General features: G+C 46.8%; 1 gene segment (V, D, J or C); it reads left to right on the top strand.

Moving 5' to 3' along the window:
• The first annotated feature begins 23,732 nt into the window (after positions 1-23,732).
• On the top strand, positions 23,733-24,203 carry LOC116630414. The segment is given in 2 exon segments: positions 23,733-23,811; positions 23,911-24,203. Coding segments are annotated over 2 exon segments (372 nt in total).

The raw sequence follows: 24,203 nt of genomic DNA, 5'->3' as shown, positions 1-24,203 counted from the left end.
AAAACAAAAAGTAACCTTTATTAAAAAAAAAACAAACCACAAAACTCGTATTTAGAAATGTAAAACCATAATTCTAAATAAATCCTGAGATTTCACCAGAAATCTAAATAGGAATTTTAAAATGTTTAGAAACAAGAGATACTGAGAATACGAAGGTTGTATTTAGAAGGAAATTTATAAATGCAAAAGACTTAAGAGTTCAAAAAGTAATAATCTAAGTATCAAGCTGAGGACATAGGACGAGTATAGAACAATCTCCCCCCAAAAGTAAAAGAAGTAAAATCATAAAGATAATGAACAAAAATAGGCAAAACGAAAAGCAAAATATATTAATGAGACTCAACAATGACAGACACTATTTTAGAAACTAATAAAATGAACACTGTAAGCAGGACTGATGAGGAAAGAAGGGCGGTAAAAATAACATTAAAGATCAAAAAGAAAGGGTAGATGAAAATAGAACAGAGCTCAAACTGTAAAAGAACACTATGAAAATTGTCATTAAATTAGAAAGAAATGAGGATGTATGAAATAGTAATGTAACCTAATCAATAGCTAATGTCTACCCACCTCCCAAAACACCAGGCATGGATAGTTTTACAACTGAATTTTACCAAATGGTCAAATAATTAATAATTTCAATTTTATACAAAATATTCTAGAGAATAGGAAAAGGAAGCTCTCCAACACATTGAATGAGCTATGATAAACTCGAGCAGAGCCCCGTGTCCTAGGACCAGAGCCCTAGTCAGGGAAGTAGAGATGCCTGGTGCTGGCCTGTCCCTACCGTGAGTTCCATAATTTTATACACACTTATTCTTTGTATCTTGGAAGCAATTCCAGGCACATGGAAAGATGTTTTATCCCTGATCCCACTTTGCTTAGACTGCAGTCATTTCCCAAGTAGATCTGTAGGACTGTCCCCTTCACCCACAGGCTCCATGGACAGAATTACCCAGACCCCCCGACACCCAGTCACAAGAATGAGATGAGCAATAACAGTTGGGGTGAGAACAGTGAAACTGTGAAGCAGAGCCTTCTGACAACGTTCCAACAAGTCAGCCAAACATTCTACTGCATACATTTGAGTGGCCTCCCTAGTTAGGGGGGACTCAGCCGTGTTTGCTGGGCAAGCAGCGGAGACCCAGAGCCACAAACATCCTCCCTGGCCCCAGCACCTTGCTCCCACCCACCCAGTCCTCTCTGCTCTCGTTCTCTCTCTGAAGCAAAGGATGCTTGTAACTCCAGTCAACCCACTGATAAAAGTGGCCAGACATTAATGGCTAGAGAAGAATGAGAAGCTCTGCTCACAGTCAAAGGGAGAATTAAACTAACTATAACACAGCATCTTAGGTTTCCAGGAGAGTTAAGTTTATTATTCCGCGTTACACACCAGTGTTTTGAAAGTCAATGAGGTTGAGTCTTCTTCCATAAATAAGCTAGAAGGAACCTAATGTGTAATGCCTGGTGATGTATTCTGGTGTGAGGCTCTGCTATGGGCTGTGGAGACATAATATTGCACAGAGACCAGTGAACACAGAGAGAACACAGGTCTTTGACCCGCAGAAGGAAGAGGAGCTCCCAGCTCAGATAGTTTCCCAGGGCATCATTTCATCCCTGTATCTCCCAATACATCAGTGCATTCAAGAGACTTCTAGAGTAAAATTGAGCCACACACCCCACCCCCCTGCCACCCCAGTGCCTGCCCTTGCCTAAGAAATGGATAATGTTGAGCGTGTGTCACTGGGACAAGGGAGGGGATGGTGACAGAATAGCTGAGATCCTGACTTGCAGATGAGACAACGAATTCTCCCTTTGGTCCCTTGTATTAAAGGTGCTATTGACACATCTCAGTGATGATGCCCAGCAGACAGAGGGGAGATGCGTGAAGAAGAAGGTAACACAGTGTGGGGCCACCGCCTCCGATGGCACTGGACCTGAAAGGGACAACCCATGAATCAAGTCTGTTAAGAAAGGAACTTATAAATATTTAAAGTAGTCATCCAAGTATGTTGTAACATAAATCATGTCCCCTGGGGTCGGGGGAATTGATAGAGGTGGTGACATCACTATGAGAACTGCCTTGTAGGGATGAGGGACCGCCCTCCTCCTCTGCTCATGCTCACGAGAACCTCCATCTGGTGAACAGCCCAGCCCAGCCCTGACTCCACCATGGACCCCAGGCTCCTCTGCTGTGTGACCCTCTGTCTCCCGGGGGAAGGTGAGTCTTTGGAACACCGAGCAGTTTCAGTGAATGCGTGTGTGTGAGTGTGAGCGATGATTATGTGCCATGAGTACGATCCATTTCCTCCATACTGTGCCCGACTTCTGTCTCCACAGGTCACCAGGAGCCGGAGTCTCCCAGTTCCCCAGGCACCAGGTCACAAAGAGGGGCCAGGATGTAGCTCTCAGCTGTGATCCAATTTCTGGTCATGTTGTCCTTTATTGGTACTGACAGACCGTGGGGCAAGGCCTGGAGTTCTTGGTTTACTTCCAAAACAATGAGGCCCTGGACGAATCAGGGATGACCAATGGTCAGTTCTCTGCCAAGAGGCCTTCGGGGACCCGCTCCACTCTGCAGATCCAGCGTGCAGAGCAGGAGGACTCGGCTGTGTATCTCTGTGACAGCAGTCCCACCCCGGTGGGGCACGGTCACCTCCTTGCTCTTCACAAACCTCAGAGCCCTGTCTCCTTGGGGCAGCTGGAGCCCCTAAACTGGCTGCTCTTTGCTCTTCATTCCCCGATGGAAAGAAGTAGATTTGCACATCAGCTGTCCTTTAGGTAGAAAGAGACACTAGATGAACTCCCGAAATGAATATACATGTTGGTGGATGAAACCTTTCTGGCTCATTGGGTTCTAGGAGTCCCAGGGCCAGCCCATGGCTCCAAGGCCAGGACTAACGGTGCAGGATAAAAGGGGTCTGTTACAGGACCTGAGGCTTTCTGTGTAGCGGGCAGCACAGATTTGTGGCCCGCATCTGGAAAGTTCCTGATCACCTGCTTGGGCATATTCTTTCCTCTAAAGCCTCTTCTGTCCCTGAAACATTGGAAACTTTCAGCAACAGAATAGCAGCCTGTCTTCCTGTTTGAAGTACAGGTCTTCACTACTTTTGTGGTGGTGAAGGGACCAGCCCCATAACAAGGATAAGATCTCACTTCCTCTGCCCAGTTTGGGTGGCTCACTGTCTCTGTTTGTCATCATTTTCCCAGCACTGTGGGTCCTGGTAGTGAGCCTGCAGCACTTGAATGGGCTTCCCCAGTCTTGCCCTGATGCCCTGAGTGAATCTGAGATTTCTAGAGACGGTGTGTTTTCTTCGATGCCCTAGCCTTCTGAGTTGAAATCATTTCCTTGAATTCTTTGATTAGAGAAGATAGGATGGTTTCTTTATAATAATGCCCCTATTCCTTTTCACTTGTTTTATTTGCTACATTATATATTGTTACATGTTATTTGTTATAAATATAAATAATTATGCAGTAATAACATCTTCCACTTGCCTGTGGGTGAAGCTGTGGATTGGGTCTATGAAATCTAAAGCCATGCTCAGCGTTCATAAGATCATGGATCATGGATTTCTGGGTGTCCTGAGAGATAGCCTAGGACTCCGAGACTGGGACAGAATGTCACAGACTCAGCGATGATGGAGGTGTCCTGAGCCTTGCATAATTGGTAAGGGGGTTACAGTCACCCCAAATCTACCCAGAAATTGTGATAGCTCAGGACACCAAATTTCTTTCCCCAGAGAATGAGTGTCCTTGGAAGGGAGTTTTCCTGGTCTTATTTTTTTCCTATTTATTTATTTATTCATTTATTTTTGAGAGGGAGAGGGAGAGAGAGAATCTTAAGCAAGCTCCACTCCTAGCATGGAGCCCAACACAGGGCTCCATCCCACAACCCTGAGATCATGACCTGAGCCAAAATCAAGAGTCAGATGCTTAACCGACTGAGCCACCCAGGAGCCCCTGGTCTTATTTTAATTGTGACATCAGCAAAGCTCTGCTTACTCTGCTGCCCTGTGTCCATGGGAATGAGAAAGGCTAAGGTATAGTTAGGAGTTCTTTATCTTTGGAATGCCATTCTGGGAACTTCCTCCCTAGACCCTGTCTCCAATTTTGCCACCTTTCTCCACATGACCCTGGCAGATTCAGCTTCCTTATAATACTATCTTCTCTCCCTGCTGCCTAAATGAGCAGATGTACATTGTACAAGCTATCCATTTAGTGTAGACAGTCCTTTGCTCATTTTAATTCCATCCATCCTTATTTTTCCCATTAGATATTGCATCCTCCATGATTGCTTATTATCTTATAAGGTGTCCTGTATTTTTCTTATATTCCAATTTTACTTTTTATTGACACACACTGGACCCCATCCTGAAGGTAATCTCATTGTATTCCTAGTCTTCTGCAGATCTGTATTTTGGAGGTATCACTGATACCCTTGCCCTTTGGTGGTGGAAGGGGACATTTTTGTTTACCTCAGTAACAGAGATAAAAGACCTTCCTTACACTTCAATCTTCTGTATTTTTCTTCCTGTTTTAGACTAAATACTATTTTCTTCCTTTCCTCCCATTCTGTCCCTCTCCCTTTCAGGAGGTAGCTTTAAGGGAGAAGATTTCAGTTAGACTTAACTGTCAGATATGTGATAGCAGTTTAGTAGAAGGAGGGTGGGAGATTAAGCATGGTAACGCAAAGGAATAGAGTCAGGGTTTGGTGTTGGTGTTGGGATTAGGGTTTCAGGAAGTTGAGCATAAAATTTGCAGGATGCTACTTCTGGAATGTTCTCCCTGCTGACTCTGCAGGCACTTCCCCAGCATCCCTTGGGCCACTGCAGAAGAAACAATGGTGACACTGCAGTCACTGGCCCCAAGGTGGCACTGTGAGGCCACTGAAGTCAAAGGGGCTCCGGGGGGAGTCTGGGAGAGCAGCCAAGGAAGGGAAAGGGTTAAGAAAAACTTAGGCGTGGATCCAACATCAAGCAGATGTGGAAGAAGTTTTCAGTTATTGCTAGGCTACCTACAGCTATGGAAGAGGTGGGAGGTCCCTCTAAACTGTAATGTGCTCCACAGTTGAAGGATTTGGGCAAGGCAGCCTTGATGCCAGGGGCAGGTGCAGACAGAGGAGAAACTGCCTCAGAGGAATATGGGGAACCAAGGGGGTGGGGTGCACCGTAAACGCAGTGCACCACAGCCACACCCCATCTCCCCTGCAGACCTTACTAAGTAAGCAATGTCTAGGAGAGGAGTAGCTGACCCCGCCTGAGCTGAGTCAGTAGGGACCCTGGGCCAGGCAGTCTGCAGGGGTGGGACACAGTGACATCCCAGGGAGACTCCTTTGTCTGTTGGAGAAGGGCTTCCAAGCTCCCTCTCTCGGTCTTGTGGATGAGAGCATTTAGCTGGGACAGCCCCCTTCTCGCCCTGCCTCTGCCATGAGCCTCAACCTCTTTTGTGTGACTCTTTGTCTCCTGGGAGCAGGTGAGTTCTGGACTCGGCTGAAAATCTGTGCCAAGGTTTTGCAAAGTCCCAGCTCCAAGCCTTTCCCTTTTTTTTTGCAGATTCATGTTACTCCTTAAGCTTTGCCTTTACCCTCTGTCTGACTCTACAACAGGCCCCATGGATGCTGTGATCACCCAGACGCCAAGATACCGTATTATACAAACAGGAACCAACACGACCCTGGAATGTTCTCGGGATATGAACCATTTTGCAATGTTCTGGTATCGACAAGACCCAGGACACGGGCTGAGGCTGATCCATTTTTCAAGTGATACCACAAGCACTGCCGAAGGGGATGTCGCGGAAGGGTACAAGTGTCTCCCGAAACAAGCAGGATTTCCCTCTGACCCTGGAGTCTGCCAACACCAACCAGACCTCTCTGTACCTCTGTGCCAGCAGTGAATCCACAGCGCTGCTCAGCCATCTGCTCTCTGCACAAAAAGCTCAACCACAAGCCTGGAAGATACTCCTTCCTGAGACCCTGCCTCGTGATGGGGAAAAAACTGCCCTTAGTGAGGCTTTCACCTGACTTCCTAGCAATGGGATCTCAGGCTGGTGGAGGGGGGGACGGTGGCTCAGGCTGGTGGAAGGGGGGGGCGGTGGGGAGTCTTGAGCAGGATGACCCTCAGTGTGAACTGTGCTCCATCATTGTGCGAGGGGGTGTGAAAGTAGATGCAAAGAGCACCTAATGTGATTCCATGCCATCTGGAATATTCTGGTAATTGAGTAAAGCAGAGTATCAAGTAGCATCTAACATGAAATTTATATTTCACTTTCTTTTCAATGGAGAGGAACAAAGCAGCTTTAAACTCCCTGAATGGTCTGGGATTCTCCAGATCTAAAACAATTACAGAAAGTTGCCTTGGGATCAAAACCATTGCACACCCTGCAAAAACTCTCTGGAGGAAAAAAAAAAAAAAAAAAAAACCTCTTCATAACAAGTTATAAAACACACAAGTAAACAAGCCACTTAGGGGAAATGTTAGTATATGCATTAAACAGCCGCATTATAGTCAAAGAGACTACCAACAAAGTCTCTACCTGTGGCTGTAGGGCAGTGGTTTGAGTCTTCTGATGCTTGGGAGGGTGGATGAAGGAAGGGACCGATTTCTTACCATCCCTTTGGCTTGGTGTGAAATCCATGAACTCCTCAGTTTTTTCTTTGTAAAACATTACAAAATGATATTGGGTAATAATTTTATTCTCCCCACAGCCCATTTCCCTCCTTGGCTCCTTATAGGTAGAAGTCCAAACCCAAAAGCAACGTTGCCTAGCTTGGGATCCGTTAACTCCAAGCCTGGGCATCCATAGTTGGGTTTTACAGGAAGTGCAAACCCCATGAGCCGCACGCCCCATGCAGTCACGTGCTGCCCTTGTATACCCCTGAGCCTGGGAGGGTGCTGCTGGTTCACCCAGGACCTGCTCGCAGAGAGGGGTGAAGGCTGCTTGCCTGGCAAAAAAATCAGTTCATGGATTGGCCAATCTGCTGAAAGCTTAATGAGATGCTGAATGGTGAGACTGATAAATGACCAATTTGCCAAACCGTGGAGTTTACAGCAGTTCAGGATTCATAGAATAATCTCTAAATCATTGGAGGCTTTTTTTTTTTTGAAGTTATCGACCCTCAAAAACTCAGCCATTGATCCTCAGCTATTTCTTAGCAAACTTGTTAGTCTAGCTTATTTTGACGCTAAGTTTGGATGCTATATGTTTCAGTCTCCAGGAATGCCTCCCATTTCTCAGTATTTCATGTATGTGAGTGTCCTTGTCTTCTCTTATTTGCGTGTGGTTCATTTCCCAATTGGACTCTGTGGAATGCAAGCATAAAACTGTGTATGTCTCCCATCTTTTAGGAAATTCACTTATTTATGGTTAAGTAATAGCTTATTAAAGTATAATTAATAGAGAGTAAAAAAAACTGAAATTAATACATGATACATGTACAGCTTGGTGAATTTTGACGGATGTCTACACCGGTGCAACCATGACCAAAATCAAGATAAAAGAAGGTTTCCATCACCCAAGAAAGTTTCCTTTTGTGCATTTCCAATCAATTTCTTTCCCAGAGCTAACCACCTTCCTGATTTTTATCACCATAGTTTTGTTTATACTTGAACTTCTTGGGAAAGAATTTCAATCTAAAATGGAACCAGGAGGATATAAAATGGAAAATCTCGTGCACGTGCCCTCAGAAAAACAAAACATAAGGACTGAGAGACTGATTTCCCATACATGCCTGAGTTATAGAAAACTGACCATGTTGGGATTTTCTTAAATAATAGGGAGTGGTCAGGGGTTACCTCATATTGCCCTCGGGAAATTTTTGCTTATGATTTCCAGAGGCATAAATGAGAAATGACCTAGGTCACGTGGGTCTTGCAAAATAAGCTGAATTAAGCTTTGTTTGTCTGACTGGATGGAATTTGTCTGTATTTTCAAAGCTGGTCTCCTTTTGTATTCGATTTTAACAGACCTAACTGATCTCTCTCCTGTCTCCATCCCCTGCCCATGGGAACAACCCACCCCAAACCCTCAATGGGCTCTCCTGGAGTGTGCTATGGTCTGCGTGTCCTGAAGTGGGCTTCCTCTACTATTTCCAAAAACTCATCTTTTTGATAGTTCTGAGCTTGACATTCATTTAAATGGAACCATTTGGTCAATGCTCTTGTTCAATTGACTTCTTTTTCTCAAAAATTAACATTTTTGAAATGTACTCATGTTGTTGGCTTTATCGGTAGTTTATTCTTTCTCATTACCGTGTGGCATTCCACTGCGTAAATATACCAGGATTTGTTTATCCATTCACCCATGCATGGATATCGGGGGTTGTAGCAGGCTTCAGCCATTAGGGATAAAGCTTCTGTGAACATTCTCGTACAAGTAATTGTGGCTTAAATGCATTTATTTCCCTCAGGTGTAGGCAGAAAAGGGAAATTGCTGATTCGTAGAGTAGATGCACATTTGACTTCATTAGAAACAGTTGAACAGTTTTTCAGAGTGGCCAATTTACAATACTGAGGGGGGGGGTCCCCCTGGCTCCCCATTCTCACCAACATTTGATGATCTCTGTCTTTTTGTTGTCAGCTGCTCTGTGGGCAGTGCGGTGGGATCTCGTTTGCATTTCGCCATTGAGTGATGCTGTTTGCTTTTTGGCCATTTCTATCTTCTTGTCTTCTCTTATAAAGTGCCTGCTTTTATACTTGTTCATTTTTAAGAAAATGGGTTGTCTTTATACCATTGATTTGTAGGACATATTTTTATGCTCTAGAGAGGAGTCTTTGGACCATTAAATATGCTGAGTCTGTCTTCCCATGGTGGTTTGCCCATGAGCTTTCCTTATGTTGCCTTTGGATGAGCTGAAATTTTGTTTGTGAAGTCTCATTTATCATTTTTCTCTTTTACTTCTCGAGCCTTTTGCCTCCTGTCTAAAGCACATGTGCCCACCCCCAAGATGAGTCTTTCCTTTCTAGTTCTTGCTCTGCTCTCCTGTGGCTGCCCCATTCCTTGCTCGTGGCCATCAGCTGAAAATGCTCCACCTCCAAAATCACAAATTAATCATCCCACTATCTGCCCAAAGTTTCCTACCCCACCACCGGTTCCTTGACCCTACTGGGATCTCCTATCCACTGGTAACTGTTCTTTCTTCTTATTCCCTAGGGTTCTTCTAAATTTTCATTACCTCTCACTAGGGTAGATTCAATGATTTTACATTCTTTTGACACAACCTTACAAACCATCTTCATTCTTTCACCATGATCTTAGGTCGCCCTTACACTGCAGAAATCAAGCCAGAGGGATTGCATTGATGTCTCTTGTTCACGGCGACAGCTGAGCACTATCCGAATGAGCTACACCCCTGCACCAACTAGTATCATGATAAATTGGTGGTTACTAACCTTACCTGCCTTTACATCCCGGCTTTGAGATTCCAGTGCCCTTGATACCTTTCAAATATTACATTATTTCTAATATTTAAAACTTTTCTCACTCACCTTAAAATTCACCAGCTTCCCTTCTTGCCACTGAAATCAAAGGAGATTGTTGCAGCTGAGGGTAGTACCCAGTGAGGGGCATGACCACTGGGGGCGGGGGAGGTCAGAGTGAAGGTCCCGAAGAGGGATCTGCACCGAACATCATGTTGCCCACCACGGAGGTAAGGAAACTGCCCTGCCTTGAACTTCACTAGGTGACAGGAGGTAAGGAGTATAGTCATTCTTCTCTGCATCTTCTTTGGATTCCTTGTCCCCAAGTCACACTGTTTATTTTCACATTCGTATTTCTCTACACTTCTGCTGACTATCTCAGCAATGCTAATTGCAGACTGTTAGGGCTTTTGTTACTGCTAATTGCAGAATGTTAGAACTTCTGTTACTGCTAATTGCAGAATGTTTGGGCTTTTGTTCCTTTTTTTAAGCCAAAATACAGTCTCCATGCCTCATTTTCCCTTGCTATGTCTAGGAGTACACAGGTGTGGCAGGGGAAGGGAAGCCCGGAGGCGGGGAAGGGAAGAAGCATCCTACGGCTGGCATAAGCGGGTGGCTCTTATTCCCTGAGCCAACTGGCCTGAGAGGATGATAAGTGTGGGTCCCTGGGCACTCGGGCGCTGTGGCTAAGGGACAATGCTGCCTGTTGGTGCTGTGGCCTTGGGCAGGGAAAAGTAGGGATTATGAAACGTAGCCCAGAGAAGGGAGCCAAGGAAATAGATCTTGCAAACCAGGACAGTTGGTGACCCTGCCTCCTCTCTCCTGCCATTTCTCCCACGAGCTACACTCAACTGCAAGGTAGAGGAGAAAAGACCCCAGTTAATATCATCCATAGAGGTTAGCCTCTCAGGACAGGGTGGATCTGGAGGGCTAGACATAAACTATCCAGAACATTATGCCTGGGCTGGGCTTGAGGGCAGGAAATCCCGAGTCAGCTAAGCCTGTGCTGTAAGCCGGTAAAGTCCTGGAATGGTTTCTGGGGAATCTGCACTCCTAGTAATTTACACACAACCCAGGCCCCTTTGGATCTGATCAGATGGACTGAAGCTTGGTGACTGTGCAGCATCAGCCACTCAGGACAGGGGCTGGGTAGCTGCTAGGGAAAGGAAAATGTCGTGACAAAGCTTGGTGTGAACCTAGCATCCAGGTGATTGGAGGACACGCAGGCAGAGCAGGAACAGGGTTCACTCACAGCCCCTCACCCAGCCTATGCACTGGTGGGCGAGCTCCAGCACAATTAGAGGTGGGATGGGGAGGGTGGGAGGTAAACGGGCATCCTGGTGGCGGGGGGCCGGGGAGGGGGGCAGGAATCTGCAGCAGAGGAAGCCGGCCTCAGAGACACATCAGTGCAGCTGCATGGGCCTGAACCTGGCCCAAAGCCCGCCCTCCTGCCTGCAGACAGGAAGGGAGTCTGGGGTGCAGGGCAGGGCTGTCTGTGGGGTGATGCCAATAGGGCAGTGCCATCATAGATTAATCTTCCAGCCAGGAAAAGGGGAACCTGAGAGCTCAGCTCTTACCCAAGAGGACCAGAAGCCTGAATGCAAGAGGCACCGTGCTGCCCACCCCAGCCGGGCCATGGGCACCAGGCTCCTCCGCTGGCTGATGCTCTGTCTCCTGGGAGCAGGTGAGTCCTGCGGGCAAGGACAGCATGGATCTTCTGAGTTGGCTGACTCCTGAATCCTCCACTTTACCATCTAGACAAGCCATTGGGCTCTCTCGCGTGCTCATTTTATGTCTGCATTCCACAAGCCCAGTGAAGGCTGGAGTCACCCAAACTCCAAAACACCTGATCAAAGCAAAAGGACAGCAAGTGACACTGAGATGTTCCCCTATCTCTGGGCAGCCCAGTGTATCTTGATATCAACAGGCCCCAGGTCAGGGCCCCCAGGTCCTCTTGGAGTTTTATGAAGGTATGCAAAGAACAAAAGGAAACTTCTCAGATCGATTCTCAGGGCAAGAGTTGGGTGACTGAGCTGAGCAGCCCGTGAGCTCCTTGGAGCCGTGGGACTCCGTGTATCTCTGTGCCAGCAGCTGACCCTGCGGGGTCACCAGCGTTCTGGCACAAACCTCCCTGCCTTGCTCTAACAGTGAGACAGTAGGCAGGCTCCCACCTGGGTTTCTCTCCTGCCAGGGAGGTTTTCAGTCCTTTCAAAGACATTTCCTGTCCTGCTGAGCTCAGAGCTCCGCCCACTAGCCGAAGCCAGGCTCCCAGGCACGCACGCACTGGGTGTTTCCACGTCTGTCCCCACACTGGGTGTTTCCACATCTGTGCCCGCACCACCCGGTGCCTGTCAAGCCCTGGGTGACACCAACATAGGAGAGGTAACTGAGCCCTCCGGGTATGCTAGATTCTTTGTAGTGTTGTGTGGTTTAACGCTTTGCAGCAGTCAGCCAAATCAAATAGCCTTACACCCTCTTTGTAGGTGAAAAAGCGTAGGGACACTAAGTCCTTTCCCCAGGGTCTCGTGGTCTAGTAGAAGCAGAACCGGGAAGCAAATTTGTGTTTCTCAAGTCCAAGCTTCCCCCACGTGCCCTTCCCCCATCAGTGGCCCCGGCAGCCCAGTCGGTGGGGGGAGGCCGGGGCCCCCCAGGCCATCCTGTGGTCCAGCTGCCCAGCAGTGGGAAGTTCGTGCCTTGTCGTGACCTCTTCTGTGGCATCTGTGGGGAACATGTAATTCCACACCTATTCGTCATCCTCTGCACACATTCCTCACGTCTTTTCCTAGTCTGTAACTCACGTTTTCACTTTTATGGCGTGCTTTGCTCTGCAAGAGTTTCGTATAATGCAACTGAAATTATAGTGTTCTTTGTGTCTCAACTGAACAAATTCTCCCTTCAGTGAATGCCTAAAAATATTTTCCTTCATTTATTCCAGTAAAATTAAAATTTTACTTTTCACAAGAAAGAGTAAATGTACCTGGAATATCTTTTCATGTGAGGAATGGAGTAGAGATCTAGCAATAAGAAGGGACATATGTTTGGGGTGGAAGAAACAGCCTGTAAAAAAAGATTCCAAGAGAGGAAAGGAACATGACGCATACAAGGAAATAACAAGGTGCGTGAGTGCGGCTGGGGCAGAGAGAGCCGGGGGTACCGTGCAGGGTGTTGACGGAGAGACAGGGGGTGAAACATTACAGGACCTTGCAGCACTATTGGAAGCCAGGAGCAGAGACCATATCAGTGAAGGTCTACGGCCGGATCTGGAGGGTAGTGGAGGGTAGGCAGAGAGGTAGGGTGAAGCGGTCACTGGCTGGCTCCACTGACCTTTTTCCCCAACTGGCTCCAGGTCTTATTTCCTCAACACCCGAAATGGAGAAACGCCCCCTCCATCCCCCATTCTGCCCTGACTCTGCATGGCCGCTAGGCTCCTCTGCTGTGTGGCCCTTTGTCACCTGGGGGGCAGTGAAGCCCCCCAAAGCCCTTTCCTGGGCACAGTAAGCCCTATCCTAAGCCTTTACTGTGTGTCTACCTTAGCGGGGTCCCTCTTTGGCTCTGTCTCCAGCTCCGGCTTCTCTCAGTCACAGATGCCATGGATACCAGAACTATCCAGACCCCAAGATAACAAGAACAGGACAGAGGGGGACATTGAGATGCTCATGCCTGCTGTCCCTGGCCATATATGTAGAGGCGTCAACAGGACCCCAAACCGGGCTAAGCTGATACAATACCGCAGGCCCAAAGGAGAAATCCCCCATGGGCTTGTGACTTTCTGTCACAGCCAAAGATGTTGTCCTCTTATCTGACAGTGTGTCCCTGACCTCTGTGTCCTCTCGTTCCAGCCGCCACCCCATACTCACCTGCCCCGCACAGACAGGTCAACAGAAGGCGTGCGTGGGCTTGTCCCGGGTCAGGGAGGACGCTGGGACAGCGCAGCCTCTCCCGGACTCCCCAGCACGGAGGCCAGCCTCCTCTTCATGCCGCTGCCCCAGCCCTGCTATCCGAACTGCCACAGCTCTGGACTTCAGAGCCATTCCGCTCACCCAGGAGCTTACAGAAAGGGAAAACCATTTGAAATCGGACACTTTTTTTTTCCTCTAAAGATTTTATTTATTTATTTGAGAGAGAGCACAAGCCAAGGGGAAAGGCAGAAGGCAAAGCATACTCCCCACCGAGCAGGGAGCCCCACTCCGGGCTCGATCCCAGGACCCCAGGATCTTGACTTCAGCCAAAGGCAGCCACCTAACCGACTGAGCCACCCAGGCGCCCCTGAAATCCGACACTCTTGACACCACAGCCTTGGATGAGTCCGTCTGCCCCAGGCCATTTTCATCTCAGCCAAAGAGATGTCCTTTGTCCTGGCCTGTCCGCTGCAGGCTGTCTTTCCGCGCCCCTTTGCTCTCATTCCTGCCTGCGCCACACCGGCCTCACCTCCCGTCATTCCGCACAGGCGTCCCCCTCCTCCCCAGCAGAAGGCTGTGCTCTCTGTGTCAACGCGGGTCTCTCCTCTGCGTCCCCCTTGCTGCAACTCTCCCCTTCGCCCGCACCCGGTCAGGGGAGCACTGCTCACGGGATGACTGAGTCAGTCCCCGCCCCCAGGTGCGCAAAGCTTCCAGTATGCAGCGGTCATTTTACACGACCCTGTGGGACTATTAACTGCAAAGCCTCTCACTCTCTAGACTGTAAACCTCAGGCGTGCCGGGGGCGTGGATGTCTCTAATCCCCGTGTTCTCCCCAGTGCCCGCAGCACAAGGAACACCACCCAGGTACCTGCTGAGGCCGCACCAAAGGTTCCATTTTTAGAGAGAGGCCATGGATTAGTCCTTGAAGAATTGTGAGAGTCCTTCAGGGTGAAAATAATCAAACGAACGGATGCCTAGAATGGCCCAAGGACAGACTGGAACCCCAGTGTTGCCTGAATGATTCACATCAATGCTTTAAAGGCTAATGCAGTTTCATCTCCCGAGGCAGTAAAGACCAGAAATAGACTACTTATTTCAAAGAGTCCAACCTTACAGAGACTGGAGTCAGAACATCTTCCCTGGGGACAGCAGCTCTTCCTACTCGTTTGCAGAAACCTTATTTAAGGAGACTGTGACCTGTTGACGAACCCTGGGTTCACATCCCAATCAGCGTTGCAATGATCCTGTTGCTTGAGTTAGAAATTAGAAGACAGGCGTCTCCAGCCGGTGAAAACGGAACTTAATTTTTGCTAAGTTTAGAAATACAGGCACTAGAGGGCGCTCGTGTCCCTTCCTTTTCAAATAAGGGGCTGACGCAAAGCTTGTTCTGAAAGGAGGAGTCAGGCAGGACCTCCACGCCCCCCCCCCCCCCCCCCCCCCGCGGTGGTCAGTCCTTCAAAGATAGAAGCCGTGTTAATTCATAGCACCAGCTAAAGGCAACATCAAACCTGGCAACTTCACTGCTCCCCCGCCTCACCAGTGAGAGGCCAGTCGTGTGCACTGGGAGCTTGTGCTCTTTTACCTAACCCCGTTTCCCCTTGGTGTATTCAAAAAAATAAATAAATAAAAAAGGGGGGGCATTTATAAGTGTTTCATGACCTGTGCCTTTCTGGACCTTGCCCATTTAGACACCACACATCCTGCAACCCAATCAAGGGTCTGAATATAAAGCTGTCATGTGGGTAAGTTATGTCTTGTAATTAAAAAAAAATCAACAATATATAAAGATGTTAAACGTTAATAATCCTCTCCCCTCTCCAAACACACCTCTATCTCTCCCTGTCTTCGGTGGGTAACCAATATTAACATTCTGGTGAGTTTCTTTCTCTTCTCTGGGTTCGTGCAAACCTGTCCAACCAAATACACCTGCAAAAAATGGGACGCCCTGTGCCCATTTACTGCCACCTGCATACTTCTCCCCCTTAATCTACTTTGCATTTTATTTGTCTGGCTTGGTAAACACAGACTTAACTTGCTCCTATTCGATGCTTCGTATTGCACAAGGGGATGACAGGTACACGGACACTCGGTCATCACTGTCCACCTTTCCTGACTTGTCTTTCCCGAAGTGACTAGACAGCCACTTCTTCAAGCTCCCACGTTCTCCAGACTCAGGCTCCTGGAGGATGAGTGGGGTGCTCCCATCACTCATAGGCCTGGAGGTCTGAGAGCTCCAGCCATGACCCTTTATATGACAAGACGGGGAGGGAGAAAGGGATGGGCCCTTACTACACCCACCAGGGACTATACAATCTCTTAGTTACTCCTCATAAGACATTGTGAAGTGGTGTTAACCCCGAGTTACAGAGGAGGAGGCTCAGGTTCGGAAGGGTTGATGGCTTCGTGCATGGACTCAGAGCTGATAAATAGTTGGAGCCAGATTACAAATGCCAGTCTGTTCGTGTCTTTGTGGGAGGTGCAGGAACCACAGGGTCACTGGGAGGAAGGGGTTGTCGGTCTTCAGACCAGGCTAGGAGGGTCTGTGTGTGTCCTGAAACCACTGGAGGTAAAGGCATCACGATCCTGGCCGCGGAGAGGTCCACGAGGCAGCTGGTCTGGTCGGTGGCCCAGCCCCAGAGAGCTGAGCTTCGAGAAAATCATTCCTTCATGACACGCAGCAGAGACACAGAGGTGGATAAAAGAGGGAAGGGAAATCTGTGAGAAGCGATTGTTAAAATGAAGGAAGAGGGAGAAGTAAGTCAGTGGTCCCTTCAAGCACGTAAGATGTACAGGAGAAAAATACTAATTAAAATCCAAGCTGATGCTGATCAGTTTGCCTTTAAGTGGTTGGAAAATGGGGAAATGTATATCGAAGGTGAAATTGACATCTCCACTATCCTTTTGCTTGTGAAGGCTGGTGACCAAGAGAGAAAGCTGGAGGTACGGCAGAAGGCCACAGTGGAAGTTTGGTGGGCACCCTAATAAATCATTCAGCACTGGAGGACACTCGCAGGGGCCAAAAGCAGGCCAGTTTCCCCACATCACATCTCGGAGTCATCTTATCTTGGTCTGGGAGGATTTTGGTTTTGTTCCTTAGAGGACGGGGGCCACCAATAAGGTTTTGAAAGTTATGCCAGGAAAGCAAATGAACAATCTATTCATAATGCAGCCTGTTAGGGGCCCCAAGGATCAGTTTACCAGCCTCCCCATCTTTATTGCATACCTTTCATCAGGATGATAAGGGTGAAACAGTCTGACTCCTTCTCAGGGGGAGGTTTGGAGCATTTATTTATTTTATTATTTTTTATTTTTAAAGATTTATTTATTTATTTGAGAGAGAGAGTAAGAGGGACCGTGCATGACTGGGGGAAGGGGCAGAGGGAGAGAGTCTTCAAGCTGAGCCCCCTACCCCCCACGCTGAGTGAGGAGCCCAAGCAGGCTCAATCCCATGACCCTGAGATCATGACCTGAGCCGAAATCCAGAGTCAGACACTCAACTGACTGAACCACTCAGGCACCCCTTATTTATTTTAGAAGTGACTTAGAAACCAGAGGCACCATGATAAGGAGCTGAGGACAAAAAGCAGTATGGCGATGAATGAATTGATAGGAGGAATTCTGTTTTTAAGCTCCAGAATTAATGGAAGATCCCAACTTAGATCAATAGCTGCCAGAGGCATTGTCCCATCCCTTGTAGCTCTGAACGGTGAATTCAAACTGCTTTCAGGACACAGATATGACTGCCCCTCCCCACACCCGCACGTGTCCTGTGCCCAAACTACCGATGTGACCAGGCAAACAACGCAGGGCTGAGGTTGAAATAGGAGCACGCAGGGGGAGGTGAAAGGTCAGCATTCTATCCCTCAGGTTGGAAGTGCTGTTGACACACAAGCTGAGAAAGTCACAAAGAGATGGGGAAGACCGGCCAGATGCAGAGTGGGGGACGGCCGAGCATCATGGCTCAGAGCGCTGACAGCCAGCGAACCTGAAAGAACCCGTGTATACGTCAAGTTACTTTCCCATGACCAGTTTCCATTCATTCTATGCCTCACGATGTTTTACCTTTGAACACTTCTGAGTATGAGTGGCAATCCCTTTTTTCTTCCTTAATGGTTCAAACAGAATGGTGCATCTCAGAGGGTCTGGCAGCTTAGATTTAATTAATTAATAGCAGATAATCCTGAGGCTCAGTGATGTCACTGTGAGAACAGCCTTGTGCAGACAGGGAGCAACCGCCCTCCTCCTCTGCTCATGCTCATGAGAACCTCCATCTGGTGAACAGCCCAGCCCAGCCCTGACTCCACCATGGACCCCAGGCTCCTCTGCTGTGTGACCCTCTGTCTCCTGGGGGAAGGTGAGTCCTCGGAACACCGAGCAGTTTCAGTGAATGCGTGTGTGTGAGTGTGAGCGATGATTATGTGCCATGAGTACGATCCATTTCCTCCATACTGTGCCCGACTTCTGTCTCCACAGGTCACCAGGAGACGGAGTCTCCCAGTTCCCCAGGCACCGGGTCACAAAGAGGGGCCAAGATGTAGCTCTCAGCTGTGATCCAATTTCTGGTCATGTTGTCCTTTATTGGTACCGACAGACCGTGGGGCAAGGCCTGGAGTTTTTGGTTTACTTCCAAAACAATGAGGCCCTGGACGAATCAGGGATGACAAATGGTTGGTTCTCTGCCTTCGGGGACCGGCTCCACTCTGCAGATCCAGCGTGCAGAGCAGGAGGACTCGGCTGTGTATCTCTGTGACAGCAGTCCCACCCCGGTGGGGCACAGTCACCTCCTTGCTCTTCACAAACCTCATGTGCTCACTTCTAGCTCACAGGATCCCTGAACAAAGGAGTTGCCCTGTTCTTCCTCATCAGGGGTAATAAGTGCATTTGGGACTTCAGCTGTTCTTCTGATAGTAAAAGGTCAGGAAATAACCTTCAAAATACCAGAACATCTATTGGGTTATAATAATTTTGGCTTATGTGCTTCTTGGATTCGTTCATACAGCTCAAGATTCTACAATTGGGATGGAATATCAGAGCTTAGTCCCAGGTATCGTGACATATTCTCTTGTAAAACTATGAAGTTTCAGCACATTTATAATAAACTCCTGTTACTCAGTGTCACTAATTCAGACCACGCTATATGCCCAGGGGTGGGCCAGCCAATAGAGAACACTGCTAAGGCCATACGTAGCTACCAGCCGTAAAGATAAATAAATTAGGATCCTCAGCAGCAATTGCCACTGAAATCAATTATCCAGAGCAACTGCCAGCTACGACCATGCACATTAACCCAGGTCCATATAAAATACACCTCCCCTTGAGAAGGGGTTAAAAGGAAGTGATTCAAAGGAGACCTGAATGACAGTTGCATCAGCCATTTGGGACTCTGACATTTCCAAAGTAGTTATGCCCATTGACACTCCCACCAGAGGTATAGGAGGGTTCCAGCTGGCACACGCGCACACGCACGTGCACACACACATGCACACAGGCTCATGCTCACACACGCACGCACACATGCCTACTCTGCGGGTCACTCTCTTCCACTCTCTTTACGGTAGCTTTTGATACACAGAAATTCTTAATCCAAAAGCATTCCTTTTTTCCCCCTTTTTGGTTTGCATTTTGTATTCTGGTGTCTAGGAAATCTTTGCTTACTTCAAAATGATCGTGTTTCCTTATATTTCCTTCTAACTTATTTATATTTTACCCCTTTTACATTTAGATCTGCAGTCCAAGTGGAATTAATTCTTTGTATATGAAAGGGGGAAGGAGTCAGGTTATGTTTTTGCGTATGGTTTTCCAACTGACCCAATGCTATTTGTTGAAGAATACTCTCCTCACCACTGTGTAATATCACTTTTGTCTGAAATCAGCCATTGCTTATGTGTGGGTCTGTTTTCTTATGTCTCTCATCTGTTATGTTGGTCTATCTTGTGAGTTCTTGCACAAATACCACATTGTCTTGTTTACTATAGCTATGATAGTTCTTGATATCTGGCAGTCTAATTTCCGGCAGCTTTGCTCATTTTATTAAGAGTTCTTCACCACTCTTGACTCTTTGTATTTTTCATATATGTTTAGAAACAGCTCATCCAGTTCTCCAAGAGAATACGCCTGCTAGGAATGTTTGCTTTTTGTTTCCAAGTAAAGTAACGGAATCACGGAACAAAGAGAAGAATATAGTGGAAGTAACAGAAACATCTAGCACCTAAAAATGTAAAATACACAATGTTTGGCATCTAATCAAAGATTACAGGCATGCAAAGAGACAGGGAAATACGACCCATCATGGAGAGAAAAATCAACGAACAGAAACAAATCCCAATATGACAAACTGGCAGACAAAAGTATGAAAACAGTTGCTATAACTGTATCCTACCTGTTCAAAGTCAACTAGAGATCCAAATAAAACTTCTGGAGATAAAAATATATTTCTGTGATGAAAAATACAATGGGTGGAATTAATAGCAAATTAGACATTAAGGAATAGAAGATGAATGATCTCGAAAGTGTAATAGTAAATGATTCATAATGAAACTGAGGGAGAAAGGGGCATCAGTGAGATGGGGGAACTTCAAGTAACCCAAAGCATAGTGACCCAATGGCAAGTTTTTAAAAATTTAAATGTCTTTAAAGGACAATCGGCTGTTCATGCCAAAGTAATTCCAACATAGTGTGGGGTTTATAATATATGTAAAAGTAAAATGTATGACAACAGTCACATAAAGACAGGGAGGGCATAATGGATGAGTGTCATACCACTGTAAGGTTTTCGTAATCTATTTAAACTGGTAAACAGCCCTTGAAGGTAGACTATACGAAAGCAGAGCTCTACAGCACAAACCCAAGAGCCACCACTAAAATAATAAAACACAGAGTTATAGCTAATAAGCCAACAAAAAAGATAATAGGGAATTATTATTAAAATGCCCAATTAATCTATAAGAAGATGTTTAAAAAAGAATAAAAGAATGAAGAAGAGACAGGACTAATAAAAAACCAATAGCAGCATGGTAGACATGAACGTAACCAGATCAATAACCACATCAAAGATAGTCTAAACGCCCTAATTAAAAAACAGAGGTTGTGCCATTGAGTAAAAAAATAATATGCTACCTTCCTGAAATGCACTGTACTCAGAATGTAAAAGGTAAAAGGATGGAGAAGGTGTACCATACTAGCTACTAATCAAAAGAAAGCCAGAGAGAAATAGTAATATCAGACAAAGTAAATTTCAGTGCAGAGAATATTTTCTCTGCACTGAAAGTCATATCCTAATGACAAAGGAGCCTCTCCTAAGAAGACATAACAGTCATAAATATTTATGCTTCTAAAAACAGAGCTTCAAAATACTAAAGCAAAATGGGTAGGACTGCAAGGAGGACTAGACAAATCCACAATTAAAACCATTATTTTGATACTTCTCGGTAATTGATTGAACAAGTTAACACACACGCACGAGTCAGTGAGGCCACAGAAGACATGAACAACACTGTCGATTAACTTGACCTAACTGACGTTAATAGAATACTTCACACAAGAGCAGCAGGCTACGTGTTCTTTTCAGCTGCACGTGATCATGTACCCAGATGGACTACAAACTCTGGGCCTGAAATAAGAATTAAGACATTTAAAAGCATCTAAGTCATACAAAGTATGTTCTTGACCATGGGGCAAAGAATAAATCCAAAGGGAAATTATAAAGTGTTTTTAACAGCATAAAAATGAAAATATATCAAAACTGATAGGGGGCGCCTGGGTGGCTCAGTCGTTAAGCGTCTGCCTTCAGCTCAGGTCATGATCCCGGGGTCCTGGGATCGAGCCCCACATCGGGCTCCCTGCTCGGCGGGAAGCCTGCTTCTCCCTCTCCCACTCCCCCTGCTTGTGTTCTTGCTCTCACTGCCTCTCTCTGTCAAATAAATAAAATCTTAAAAAAAAAAAACAAAACAACTGATAAGATGCTACCGAAGTCATACATGGGGGGAAAACTGAAGGCTAGGGAGTCATCCCCCACTCCTCCTGAGCCCAGCTCTGCTAGGATACCAAAATCAGACAAAAATACTGCAAGAGAACTACAGACCAATAGCCCTCGTGAACACAGATTAATAATCCTTTTAAATTTTAATATATGGAATGCAACAACATCTAAAAAGGATCACACATTGTCACCAAGTGGAGTTTATCTCAGTAATGTGCAGTCGGTTTAACATTTAAAAAACTATCCATATAATTTACTATATCAAATACTAAAAAAAGAAAAAAAATACGATCATCTCTATAGATGCTCAAAAAACAGTTGAGAAATCCAACATCCGTTGCTGAGAAACACGCTTAGCAAATAAGGAGCAATTGGAAGTAACTTCCTTCCCCTAATAAAGGGCATGTATAAAAAACCTACAGTTAATAGAACATTTTTTTGCAGGTAGACGATGATAAACTAACGATGCATATGGTAGTCCCTAGATCAAACTCTAAAAGTAGCACAAAGAGAGGAAAATAGTCTTTTCAACAAGAGGTGCTGGAAGCACCGTATATCCACATGGAAAAAGAATGAATCTCCGTCCTCACCTCACTCCATCAGTCAGGAGTGGGCAAACTAAGACCCATGACCCAAACATGACCTCTGCCTGCTTTTATATGGCCCCAAAGCTAATCATGGTCTTTACATTTTTTTTATCATTTATTATTTTTTTAATTTTTTTATTGTGTTCCGTTAGCCACTGCATAGTACGTCATTAGTTTTTGATGTAGTGTTCAATGATTCATTAGTTAAGTATAACACCCAGGGGTCATCACAGCACGCGCCCTCCTCAATACCCATCTCCCTGTTACCCCTTCCCTCACCCTCCTCCCCTCTTTACATTTTTAATGGTTAAAAAAAATAAAAAGAATGATATTTTGTGACATATGATAATTATATGAAATTCAGATTTCTGTATCTGTAAAGGAGATTTTGTAGGAACGCAGCCATGCTCTCTTCTATCCGTACTACGTCTGACTGCTTTTGCATTACGGCGGCAGAGCTGAGTGGGGGGGACAGAGACTGCCTCGTGCTCAACACTGAAACCATGTACTATCTGCCCCTTACAGAGAAAGTTTGCAAACCCTTGACATAAAAAAGTATTATGAGGTGGATCAACATTCTCGAAGATCTGCACAGCTTCTGAGCGATAAAGCTTCTGAAAGAAAGCATAGCAAATTCCCTTCCTCACCTTGAAGTGGGCAAAGATTTCTTAAGGAGGACAAGGAATGTTCTCATCTTGAAAAAGTACATTGTTCTTTATCAGAAATTAAAAGTTCTGTTCATCAAAAGATATTAAGATAGATGGCTATCTGAGAGAGGGCAGGTATCCATCATATAAAGAATTCCTACAAATCAATAATAAAAATGACAATTCAATAAGAAAAAGCAAAAGATGTGAACAGGGTATTACTATACATATTATACACACACATATATGAACAGGGTATTAATATATATTATATATGCACATATATGTATTACATGTGTAGTTCCCTCTTCATGAGATTGATGGGTTTATTTCCCCAGCTGCTTACATTTTTTGGCTGCTAGAACTCCACGGTCAGCCTCTTCCAGGAATTACCTTTGGTTAAAGAGAGCACTTTGCCCAGAGTCCTATCCCTTCCCTGGGGCAGCGAGCATCTAATGACTGGCTGGTATCCCCTTTCCTAGAACACTAATTGATGAGATTTAGAATATGTATTCTTTTCTTGGAACAATGTTTGCTTCGTGCTTCCCTCGTGAACATGTGCAAAGGGTGAGCTAGACACAGGTGGACATCCAATCACCCAGAGCTGGGCCCTGCTGGATCCTGGCGCCCAAGTCTGTACCTGGCCTGCTTGGGCCACTTGAGGGCGCTGTGGACCCACGGAGCGGGCCGCGGACCACAGCGTCTGGGAGAGGGAGGGTTAAGGAGAAGCAGTCTTGCCTTGGTCCTGGGATCAGGGAGATCGTTGATTAGAGTCCGTGCTGGTGCCTGAAGGGCCGATCACAGTCTTCTCACATTAACTGATGCTCAGGTGTGTTTGCCACAACAGGGAGCTATGAACTCCACCTTTCTTGGTGTGAGGGCCTCTCTTGGAGCCTACATTGGTGCAGAGTGTGATGAGGCTTCTGTGGGGCAGCCTGAGTAACCTGAGCCAGGTGCAGAGAAACGAGCACAGAGGAAAACAGAGAAGCGGTGGGGGGTGGCCACCCAGCTCAGCACGGCCAGCCCCGGCTGCCCAGCAGGCGCCTGGACAGACTGGAGGAGGGCCTGCAGCAGCTGAGCCTGCCCAGGGGGTGCAGGGGGCCTGCGGGAGCTGACAAGGACAGTGACATCAGAACGGTGATGTCACAGGCAAGCCCTCCGAACAGAGATAAGGGAGGAAGACCAGAGCCCTGAGTCGGAAGATGCGTGGTCCTGTCCTGCCTGAGTCTTCCAGGGGCACCCAGCTGCTCTGCTGTGTGGCCCTCTGTCTCCTGGGGGCAGGTGAGTCCTGAGCTCAGGTGGGACATCCCTTGAACTGCTGCTGGAATCTCAAATTCCTTCCTAGACCAGGTCATCAGCGGCTATGTCCTCCCTCTACAGGTCCAGTGGGTGCTGAAGTCATCCAGACCCCCAGACACCTAATCCAAGGCCACGGGGGGAAGGCCATTCTGGAATGCCATCCTATCACTGGGCACAGCAGTGTGAGCTGGTACCAGCAGGCCCCGGGCCAGGGCCCCCGGTTCCTCATTGAGTATTACAATAAGGAAGAGAGAGACAAAGGAGACATCCCGGAGCGGTTCACAGCTAAGCAGTTCAGTGACTACAGCTTCCGGCTGAACCTGACCTCGCTGGAGCTGGGAGACTCAGCCCTATATCTCTGCGCCAGCAGCTAG

Source organism: Phoca vitulina, unplaced genomic scaffold, assembly GCF_004348235.1.
Source record: "Phoca vitulina isolate PV1807 unplaced genomic scaffold, GSC_HSeal_1.0 scaffold4, whole genome shotgun sequence".
Classification (NCBI taxonomy): Eukaryota; Metazoa; Chordata; class Mammalia; order Carnivora; family Phocidae; genus Phoca; species Phoca vitulina.
This window is presented reverse-complemented; position numbering and strand designations above follow the sequence as displayed.